Source organism: Ipomoea nil, unplaced genomic scaffold (assembly GCF_001879475.1).
Source record: "Ipomoea nil cultivar Tokyo-kokei standard unplaced genomic scaffold, Asagao_1.1 scaffold0805, whole genome shotgun sequence".
NCBI classification, from domain to species: domain Eukaryota; kingdom Viridiplantae; phylum Streptophyta; class Magnoliopsida; order Solanales; family Convolvulaceae; genus Ipomoea; species Ipomoea nil.
In genome coordinates this window covers 1,720,825-1,732,939 of record NW_017617233.1, presented here as the reverse complement: position 1 = coordinate 1,732,939, position 12,115 = coordinate 1,720,825, and the positions used below count along the sequence as shown (strand labels likewise).

General features: G+C 38.2%; 1 protein-coding gene across 1 annotated transcript; it reads left to right on the top strand.

Annotated features, from left to right (window-relative positions):
- The first annotated feature begins 7,132 nt into the window (after window positions 1–7,132).
- On the top strand, window positions 7,133–10,826 carry LOC109177494 (probable LRR receptor-like serine/threonine-protein kinase At4g36180). The gene has a single exon (XM_019326859.1). The coding sequence runs from the start codon at window positions 7,282–7,284 to the stop codon at window positions 10,705–10,707; it is 3,426 nt and encodes a 1,141-aa protein (XP_019182404.1). The 5' UTR covers window positions 7,133–7,281; the 3' UTR covers window positions 10,708–10,826.
- The last annotated feature ends 1,289 nt before the right edge of the window (window positions 10,827–12,115 follow it).

The window sequence follows — 12,115 nt, the reverse complement described above, 5'->3', positions numbered from 1 at the left end:
TATTATTTAGCTGAACATTTTTGACTTGATAGTGTGACAATTGTCTATTGCCCATTCTTGTACTGGCGGATTTGAATTTAATATACTGGACCCAACAATTATTATTTGTGTTTCTTTGATTCTGTGTTGCTCTATTTGAATTCATTCATGCAAATCTGCTTCTTCTTTTTTCCTTTTTCTCTTTTTTTGGTTGTGATAATGGTAAAAACCATCTGTTACTACTTAGGGATGTGTACGGTATAAACTCTACTTTTATATAGTAGCTCGCAAATCATACGGGAAATATAAATCGTACTAGGAAAATCTTGTATGACGGACGCAACCGAGAGAATAACTACACATGATATTTAAACTATACTAAGAAGACTTGTGTGACGGGCTTAACTAAGAAAGTATTGATAAGAATCAAACTTGTGACTTTTTTATATGCAATCAAAATCGCCCCCTCACGTGTACGGTGGATTCCAACCAACACGTGAACCGGTAAACCGTTGTCGCTTACGAGTGGCGTTGAGATTCGAATCCATGACATTTGGTCTGACTCTGATACCAAATTGAAGCATGTGCTCCATCTCAACTAAAAGCCTAAGCTAATAGTTGGATACACATTAATGGATATATGCTCACACACCTAACCTGACACCCCTTTGGGGCAAACTATTACGGTATTACCACTTTGCAAACTTCTTTTCTTACCCCTATAAATAAAAGAAATAAATTAATATAACTAATTTAATAAATAAAAAATTGGATTGATTTACAAATGAGAAAAGAAGAAAGTCCAACAAATCTTCCTCAAGTATGAGATTTATACAATGTAATTTAAAAAAAAAAAAAAAAGTTTCATGATGATATGATTGACGGAAACACTACCCTTTTACGAATGTAACATTTTGTTTACCACAATCTTTTGCTTCTTATAAGTTATTGATAGTGTCAACTCTCACCAACCCATAACATCCACAATCTTATTGACTAAATCTATTCACCCAAACCGGTCAAATTAGAACGATTAGTTAGACTTTTGAACAATAACTCTATCAAGATACTTTAATCATCATTTAAATTATATTATAATAATAGTCAACCTTGTTACTTAAGATTTGCTAGCGCGGTCCTTAGCCCCACCATGGGGTACCCTAATGGACCAAACAACAACAATAATAATAATAATAATAATAGTTTATGAATAAATATCATAAAGTGTTATATTTAATTAACCAATAATTTTAAAAAAATATCGTCGAAATTAATGTACTGAAATTGCGGGGAGCATATTTTTGAAGTTGCGGGCCTTGCCCTTGCGGAATGCGGCTTGGCATTATATTCAAACACAAATCCGTGACTTTGGATTTGGTTTAAGCTTTTTTGCCTCTTATTTATTTATTTATTTATTTTTCACCTAGTTTGACCACCCACTCTGAAAAGTACCAAAAGCCACACTAGCTCTACTCACCAATCCTAGATTCCTAGGGCAAAAAAGGTTGGAGTGGCCCTCATGCATATCTTAATTGATTTTCAGGCGATCGATTATATTTAAGGACGCATGATCAAATCTTGATAATTACAGTGTTAAAGTGTTATTATCTTGTGGCTTTGTGAGAGTGATTTATTGTGGACACCGGATATTAATCTCATATTTAAGAGATGTTAAATCATCGTGATTTAACTCATCTATAATTCTTGTATGTCGTCGAGATGTAGGGTGAATGATTTTGCCTTTTTGCACCCAAAGTATTGAATTGCAAATAAAAAGGGGTTAAAAACACAAGATTTTAGTTGGAAGGAATGAATTAAAGGCGAAATGAATTGTAATTCAGTGGGAAAAGAATAAGGTGAAAATAAAGTAAGAATTACAATTACACTGTTTGGTGGGAGAAATAATGGAAATGAGAGAAGTGATATAAAGACTAAACTACCATTGTGTAATAATATTAATAGGAATAAGGGTCAAATAGGCCATCGAACTGCACAAGATAATGCAATTAGGCCATTGAACCTAAAAAATCAACAATCGGATCCCTAAACTAACCAATTTCAAACAAATCTTCCAATTTGTAGGTTTCCAACAGGTTAACAGGTCATCCTCCCAAATTAATTATTTTTAAAAAAATAAAATTTAAAAATTAATTATTTAATTAATTTAAATAAATATTTAAAAAAATTATTTAAAAGAGTTTCTTCGTCTCCGGCAATGGAGACGAAGAGTTTCTTCGTCTCCAGCCATGGAGAAGAAGAAACTCTTCGTCTCCATGGCCGGAGACGAAGAAATCTTCGTCTCCGGCCGGGGAGACGAAGAAACTGGCCGAAGACGAAGAAGTTTCTTCGTCTCCGGCCGTTTCTGTTTTTTTTTTTTTTAAATTAATTAAATAGTTAATTTTTAAATTTTATTTTTTTAAAAATAATTAATTTAGGAGGATGACCTGTTAACCTGTTGGAAACCTACAAATTGGAAGATTTGTTTGAAATTGGTTAGTTTAGGGACACGATTGTTGATTTTTTAGGTTCAGTGGCCTAATTGCATTATCTTGTGCAGTTCGATGGCCTATTTGACCCTTATTCCATATTAATAATAACTTTCAATGGCAAATATGTCATTTCCTTCATTTTTCCCTTTTCGTTGTATGAATGAATTCAATGAATTGAGGGAATTGTAATTTCATAGAATTGTATTTCTTTTCAACCAAACAATGTAGTTTATCATTTCATTGAATTGCAATTCATGCCAACCAAACACCCCTTAATGCGACATTAACGCATGAGCAAGGTTTACATTATACATACAATGGGATCCATTATATTATTATTTTTTAAAATAGATAATTTTCTCAGTTCTTTAAAAGCTATGAAGATGACTAGCTAACAAACCAACCTTTCACAGTTCACTTGTTTTATCACTTTAACTTCAAATCAAACCTTGACCCTACACCATTTAGTATTCATACACGACATGTCTCAAAAAATAAAAGAAAAATATTATATTAGTAATACATGGAGTATCTTCATTTGTTAAAGTAATTAGAAGATGATATTGAAAATTTGTAAAGCGCAGCACACAGTGATTTCGAAACTGACGTTGTAACACAAACGATCTCTAACGCAGTTCGGGCAAACAACCCTAATCTGCGAGGCACTTCTCAATTTGAGAATTTGCCTAAATCCACTAAAAGCTCAATATTTAAAGTACATTGTTTGGAACCTGAGATTACACAATAGAATGAGCATTCCTACCAAACTATTGAAACCTAAACACATGTACTACTTTCTAGGGGAATTTAGTATCCTATTCTCAAAGACTTCCATACCTCACAAGATCAATGTTGAATGCCTGAGTTCTACAATAAAGGGCAATCCTTATTTATAGTAACTACTCCTAACATATTCGTGAATAACAAAGCTATTCCTAATCAAACTAGAACTAGAAAAACTTCAATAACAATTCCCTTTAGAACTAGTATTCTTCATTAGCTATTCCTATTATGACTGATATTCCTTTATAGAACTGGAATTCTTTTTGCACAACTTTGACAAAACACTTTGAGTCAACATTCCCCCCCTTTGTCAAATTTTTGGCAAAAACCTTGATTCCACAAAAAGCTTTTGACTTCTGACTCATCTCCCCCTTAATTGATTCCATGTAAAAAAAAACTTTGACTTTTGACTCATCTCCCCCTTAAATGATTCCATGTATATCTATTATTGGTGAGTGCTATCGTTGAGTATGATTTGTTTTAAAAAAATCCCAATTATATCAGCCTATCACAGCTAATTTCTCATCTGATTTATTCTTCCTATGTTATTACCACCAACGCCTTTGATTTCATCACTTCTCCTCAACCGCGACATCCCGAAGGGAAAGTGAACATCGGAGGAGCGCGACGCCAAAGCTGAGACAATCTGTCGAGAATTCTTTTAATCGGAGATGTATTCTGGCCATGCAAACATGAATCCACTGAGATTCAATCAATCGGTCTCTTCTGCCTTACAATCGCATCTAGATTTCCTGACCGAAATTTCGAACGTACTAATTCTGCGCCATCATTAATTTCTGGAAATAGCACAAAATCCGGTGAAAGCTCTTCAAAATGATCTCTAAAATATCTGATCTTATCTTCATGGGATAACCTAGACGAAACTGGAATTTCTCCAATTTCCTGTGACATAATAATCGCCGAAAAACGCTCTGTTGCAACCGCCATACCACCATCGCCCTCCAGGGCTGTCTCGCACAAACAGATTGGAGGTGGTTCGCGTTCGTCTTGAATATTTTGGTAGGGTTCCTGTGAAATCGGAACAGGGCTCATAATGATCGTTGCAGAGCCATCATCCTTTTCTTCATCTGGTTCTGTTTCTGTTTTGTGATTCTGCATAACAGTAGTCAGAGGTGTTGGAACAGTTGTTTCAACAACTCTGGGACTTTCGTCATCATTAGTGGTTATTTTTGAAATTGTGTCATTAATAACCACATTCATGGATTCCATTGTACTGTCTGCACTGAAAGTCTTACTGTTTGATGAATAACTTGAATAGTCTAGGAATATTTCTTGGTCCCATTTGATGTCATGAGAATTTATGTGTCCCATATGTTGGTGCCGTGATTGTTTTTGCTTGTTAGTTGTCTGTAAACCAGATAGGTCATCATTCCATGTATAGCATTTGTTTGCGGACCTTTTTCCCATCATGACACAGTTGTGATTCTGATTAAACACAGTGCAATTGTCTTTAGAGAATTCTACTTTGAGTTCATCTTCACAAAGCTGACTTATGCTGATTAGATTTGTTTTTAAACTTTGTACTAAAAGGACTTTTGGCAACCTAGGCAGCCCAAGGACATTCAAGGTGCCACTTGCAATGATCTGGTCTTTTCCTCCATCTCCAAAGGTAATATGTCCTTCATTCTTATACTGAATGTTTTCCAGATTTTCTGGATTTCCTGTCATATGCCTTGAACACCCGCTGTCAAAATACCATACGTTTTGTTCTTTGCTAGTTTTTGAGGTGTAGGCAACATTCTGATATTTTCTTACCCAGATTTTCTTGCTTTGTACTGACCAATCTCTGTTGATTTGTCTGTAATACATATCATTTTGTCTTTTGAAGCAATATGCTTTTATGTGCCCTAGTCTGTGACAGTAATAGCATCTGATCCTCCTTCGGTGTTGGAAGTGATGTTGCGACACTTCAGGAATTTCAGAAGAATGACTTTCATTGGATGCTGGATTTGGAGATCTAGGCCTCTTAGTTAGTTCCTTGATCTCTTGTAACAGTTTGGCCTCTCTGCCTTTCGACTCCATTAATTCATTCTGGGTATCTTTAAGGCGTTTTTCTCCTATATCTTTTTCATCTTTTAGAAACTGATTTTCTTCCATGAGATCTAGATTTATTTTGATGATTTGTTCCCATTTGGCATGTAGTTGAGTATATGCCTCTAGTAATTCTTGTACATCTTCTCGGTTGTTATTTTCATGATTTGCGGTGAATGCTACGAAATTGGTGTTGGTGTCTTCTTCACTGTCTGAGTCATCACTTAATGTCGTCATGTATGTCTTGTTCTTCCTTTTAAAGTATGTTGAACATTCTGACTGGATGTGTCCAAACCCTTTGCACTCATAGCATTGTATCCCTTCTGTGTTTGATAGTCCTTATCTTGGAAACTGCATTAGGATTCTGCTAGTAACTTAAGTAGTTTGGCTCTAATACCAATTGAAAATTTGTAGAGCGCAGCACACAGTGATTTCGAAACTGACGTTGTAACACAAACGATCTCTAACGCAGTTTGGGCAAACAACCCTAATCTGCGAGGCACTTCTCAATTTGAGAACTTGCCTAAATCCACTAAAAGCTCAATATTTAAAGTACATTGTTGGGAACCTGAGATTACACAATAGAATGATCATTCCTACCAAACTATTGAAACCTAAACACATGTACTACTTTCTAGGGAAATTTAGTATCATATTCTCAAAAACTCCCATACCTCACAAGATCAATGTTGAATGCCTGAGTTCTACAATAAAGGGCAATCCCTATTTATAGTAACTACTCCTAACATATTCGTGAATAACAAAGCTATTCCTAATCAAACTAGAACTAGAAAAATTTCAATAACAATTCCCTTTAGAACTAGTATTCTTAATTAGCTATTCCTCTTATGACTGATATTCCTTTATAGAACTGGAATTCTTTTTGCACAACTTTGACAAAACACTTTGAGTCAACAGATATAAATCTACACTAAATACAATATGTTGTAAAAAAAAAAAAAACCATCTTACTTTATAAAAAAAATTATGTCTTGAAATTATATTACAATATGATTTTATTACATGAAATACGTCAAAACAATTTATGCGAAAACGACTCAAGTAAGCTGAAGAACAATGCGATCGTGGACCATGAGTTACATTGTAAGTTGAATCACTAATATACATTTTTATTTTTAGTATAATGCATATTCGTTTTTATTGTACTACATGTTTATTTATTTTTAGTGGGCGTGTTATATTTGGTACATGTTCATTTTTAATGTATCGTATAACTTTTTTTTTTTTTTTTTTTTTTTTTTGTACTACCTAAAAATAAACATATAGTGCACTCAAAATTAACTTGCAGTACAATATGTTAAAAATGAACATGTATAAATGGTATACCTTACAATGTGAGTCAGGATTAACGATATATAGAGTAGTTATCATTAATTAAACCACTAACCGGAGTTGGAGACTTGGAGTATGATTTTTGTGAATACTGTACATTTGTACACAGTACAACACGTCAATTTCATACTATGTGGTAATGTTGAGTTTTACTATATGTATTCTCAAATATCACTCTTAATGTAACGGGCTCTGATAAGCTATTTTTTTATGTAAATTTTAATATAAATGTCTATTTCTAGATTTTGTATGAAAAAATACAAATTAAAAGTATAAAATGAAAGTACACGTAACATTTTCGGGTAAGGTTACTGTTTTGCTTGAAAAGGTTGTCAAACATGGTTTATTTATTTTCCTGTTAAAGGATTTTATTTTTCCTCTTTTTAGGCGTGGATAAGTTCACATGAGGGCCCAATGATTCGACCCATAAGAGGTTAAAAGTGCCAACCCATAATCACCATTAACAATATCACACAAATACTTCATCACTCTCGGGCTTCTCTGCTCTGTTCTCTAGAGAGAGAAAGCTTTACATACACAGATATAGAGAGAGAGAGGTTGTGTGTGTATCTATGAGTATGGCTACCTGTTTCCCTTGGTTCTCAGTATAGACTATAGACCTGAAATGATACCGTTTCCATCCATGTCTTCCATCTTCCCTGCACTGATTTTCTGTATTGTTCTTGTTTCCTGTGCATGCGCCGCCCAGCGCAGCGCCGAGAACCTAGCCGAGATCCAGGCGCTTAACTCTTTCAAGCTCAGTGTTCACGACCCGCTTGACGCGCTCGCCGACTGGGACTCGTCGTCGCCGGCGGCTCCCTGCGACTGGGGCGGCGTGAAATGTGAGAATGGTCGCGTGAGTGAACTCAACCTCCCTCGGCGCCAGCTCGGCGGCCCGCTTACCCCGCAAATCGCTAATCTCCGGTTGCTACGTAAGCTGAGCATCAGCTCCAATTCATTCAACGGGAGTGTTCCTTCCTCCCTCGCGAAATGCTCGCTCCTGAATTCTGTTTTTCTGCAGTACAACTCGTTCTCCGGCGGAATGCCGCCGGAAATTTCGAAGCTCGCCGGCCTGAAAATCTTCAATGTCGCCGGGAACAAGCTCTCCGGCGGCATCCCCGGGGACCTCCCGCAGAGTATCCGCTACTTCGATCTCTCTTCCAACTCTTTCACCGGAGAGATACCGAGGAACATTTCGAGCCTCTCGCAGCTCCAGTACATTAACCTCTCGAGCAATCGCTTGTCCGGCGAGATTCCGGCGAGCTTGGGAGAGCTCCAGCAGCTTCAGTACCTCTGGCTTGCGGACAACGAATTGGAAGGGACTCTGCCCTCCGCAATCGCCAACTGTTCATCGCTGGTGCATCTTAACGCCCAAGGCAACACAATCAGCGGCGTCATTCCCGCCGCCATCGGAGCGCTTCCGAAGCTTCAGGTGATATCTCTATCGCATAACAACCTCTCTGGTTCAATACCGGCTTCGATGTTCTGCAGTGTCTCGGTTTATCCTCCATCTATTCGGATTGTTCAGCTAGGTTTTAATGCATTCACAGATATTGTACCACCTGAATCATCTCTGTGTTTGACTACTTTACAAATGTTGGATCTCCAGCAGAATAGCATTCACGGCAATTTCCCCCTGTTTTTGACAAACAATTCTTCATTAACTTCTCTAGATGTTTCTGGAAACTCCTTTTCCGGCAAAATCCCTGGTGCCATTGGAAATTTATGGGCATTGGAGGAATTGAAAATGGCGAATAACTCGTTTGAGGGTGTCATTCCTGTTGAGATCACTAACTGCACTAGTTTGAAGATCCTTGATCTTGGAGGAAATCACTTGAACGGGGGCATTCCTGCATTCTTAGGTCAGCTTAGAAACTTGACGAGTTTGTCACTGGGTAGAAACCAGTTTAATGGTTCAATTCCTTCAAGTTTTGGTGATTTGCTTAATCTTGGGAATCTGGACTTGGGAGGCAATGCTCTCACCGGAACCTTGCCGGAGGAGATAATGGCGTTGAGCAACTTGAGTACACTGGACCTCAGTTCAAACAAGTTCTCTGGGAGTATTCCTGTCAGCATTGGGAACTTACAGCAGCTGTCTGTTCTGAATTTGAGTAGCAATGGTTTTTCGGGGAGAATTCCTGGCAGTATTGGTAGTCTGTACAAGTTAAAAGCTCTTGATTTGAGTAGGCAGCATTTATCTGGGGAATTGCCATTTGATCTTTCTGGTTTGCCTAACCTGCAAGTGATTGCATTGCAGGAGAACAGGTTATCTGGTGAAGTTCCTGAAGGTTTCAGTAGCTTATTGGGTTTGCAGTATTTGAACCTATCTTCCAATTCATTCTTTGGTCCCATTCCCTCTACTTTTGGCTTCTTGAAGTCATTAGTTGTTCTTTCCTTGTCTAACAATCGAGTTTCTGGCTTGATTCCTCCTGAGTTGGGTAATTGTTCTGTTCTTGAAGTACTGAGCTTGCATTCCAATTCTCTGAGTGGTCAAATCCCTGTTGATCTTTCTCATCTTTCCCATTTGAGGATCCTTGATTTGGGTCACAACAATTTTACAGGTGAAATCCCAGTAGACATCTCGAATTGTTCATCCTTAACTTCACTGGTACTAGACTCGAATCATCTTTCCGGTCACATACCAGAGTCATTATCCCACCTATCAAATTTAGTGATCTTGGATCTGTCCAGTAACAACCTGACCGGAGAGATCCCAGAAAATCTTACTCTCCTTTCGAACTTGGCAAACTTCAATGTGTCGAACAACAAGCTGGTTGGTCAGATTCCTTTGAAGTTGGGGTCTCGTCTTAACGACCCATCAGATTACACTGGCAATCAAGGTTTGTGTGGGAAACCCTTGAGCAAAGAATGTGAGGGAGGTGGTGATGGTAAAGGGAATAGGCTGGTTATGTTGATAGCCATAGCTGCAAGTGGAGCTCTTCTCCTAGCATCATGTTGTTGCTTCTACACCTACAGCTTGTTGAGGTGGCGCAATAAGCTCAAAGAGAAGGCAGCAGCTGGGGAAAAGAAACACAGCCCTGCAAGGGCTAGTTCAAGAACCAGCGGGGGTCGTCTCAGCAGCGAAAACGGTGGACCAAAGCTTGTTATGTTCAACAACAAGATCACATTAGCCGAAACCATAGAAGCCACGAGGCAGTTTGACGAGGAAAACGTGCTGAGCAGGACGCGATACGGGGTGGTTTTCAAGGCGTGTTACAACGATGGAATGGTGCTGTCGGTCCGCAGGCTCCCGGATGGATCACTAGACGAAAACACGTTCAGGAAAGAGGCGGAATCGCTAGGCAGGGTGAAACACAGGAACCTAACAGTTCTCCGGGGCTACTATGCTGGCCCCCCGGACCTCCGGCTCCTAGTGTATGACTACATGCCCAACGGCAACCTTGCCACATTGCTGCAAGAAGCATCCCACCAAGACGGCCACGTTCTCAACTGGCCAATGCGCCATCTCATCGCGCTAGGCATTGCCCGAGGCCTCGCTTTCCTTCACACATCCTCAATTATCCATGGAGACATCAAGCCCCAAAATGTCCTTTTCGACGCAGACTTTGAAGCTCACCTAGCAGACTTTGGCCTAGACAAGCTCACAGTGACAGTGGCTGCTCCTCCATCACAGCCCTCTACTTCAACCCCGGTTGGCACCCTAGGCTACGTATCACCTGAAGCCGCACTAACGGGCGAACCCACGAGAGAATCAGATGTGTACAGCTTCGGGATTGTGTTACTCGAGCTTCTCACCGGAAAACGGCCGGTGATGTTCACGGAAAGTGAAGACATTGTGAAGTGGGTGAAGAGGCAATTGCAGAGAGGCCAAATCTCGGAGTTGCTAGAACCAGGATTGTTGGAGCTGGACCCTGAATCCTCAGAATGGGAAGAATTCTTGTTAGGGATCAAAGTTGGATTGCTTTGCACCGCTCCTGATCCCCTTAACCGTCCCACCATGACCGACATTGTGTTCATGCTCGAAGGTTGCCGGTTCGGACCGGACATCCCTTCCTCCGCCGATCCCACCTGCCAACCGTCCCCCGCCTGAAACCTTCCAATTCTTTTGGCTGTATGTGTAATTCCTGGAGGGAAAATTTTCAACCCCAAAAAAAAAAAAAAATTAGTTTTTTCAATTCAACAGTTTTGAATTTCAATTTTATTAATTTATTTATTGGTGTTTGAATCTTTCTGTTCTTGAAATAACAAGGCACAGTCACGCCGTGTCGGCCGGGATTGGTATGAGATTTTACTTTTTTTTTTTTTTTTTTTTGCTCGCCGTGCGTGGGACCGGCTCAGGGGAGAGTGACTGAGTATCTGACGAAATGAGTTGGAGGTGTTATTAACAGTGGGGGCCACAGGAAGGGGGTTTCCCGCCAAGTGAGAACAAAACTGGGCGGAAAAATAGGGGTTTGTTGGTGTCACGTGGCTGCAGAAGAGGGGCATTTCTTGGGAGCTGGAGCACTGAAAATATAGCCGTTAATGCAGGCAGAAAGACCCAACTACCCCGGCAAAACCACTAAAACCCAATCATCACCCCCTTCCAAGATGCCTTGACTTTGTGTGAGACTGTGAAAAGGGTTTGAATGAGATTAACGAGGCAAGCATAGTTATTCTAGTTCCTATTTGGTCGAGTTAATCTAGGATAAATAATTGGTAATAGAAAAGAAATAAGATACAAATTCCATAAATTATTGACTTCTAGTTTCTTTCAATTCTAGATAACACAAATACGAAAAATAATACACAAAAATACCAAAATAAAAGTATGATATTTTAAACACTTTCTTTTCTTATTTATTTATATTTTAATTTAACTCTAAATGAAAGAATGACACGGGATGAAATTAGAGTTAAAATAATATTTTTTTCCACTTATATGTACTAACCTACAAATCACAAAAGAGAAGTCTTTACTCTGGGTTCAACTGAAAGAATCTTGGCATGAATCGAATTTGTGAATTTCAACTTTCAAGTACGAGAATCATATTTTATTCATTCAAGTGATTCAACTATTCATTTTGAGAGGAAAAGAAAAACTATTCTTGTTATTATGAGAAGGATGGTGTATCTTTGAAAATTCTTAGGGGTCGTTTGGTTCACGGAATGTAAGATTACCTTAGGGAATGTTAGATTGCTGGGAATGTTAGATTACTGGGAATGTTAGATTCCTGTGTTTGGTTAAAATTGGGGTATGTAATATAATGATGTTTGGTTTAGGGTTATCTTTTATACACACTATAATATCCTTAACATATTTTCATATATTTTAATAAATTTAAAAATTAAAATAAATAAATAAGATAACGGTATCATATATAATCACATGATTTTAAAATATTAACTAAAATCTTGAACTTGAGAAACAAAATTATTTTATAAACTAACATAACATAATAAAAATAAAAATATATATATATATATAATTACAAATATATATATATATATATATATATATA

Coding starts and splice junctions, on each gene's coding strand:
- LOC109177494 (XM_019326859.1), top strand. CDS start 7,282: ATGATACCGTTTCCATCCATGTCTTCCATCTTCCCTGCACTGATTTTC.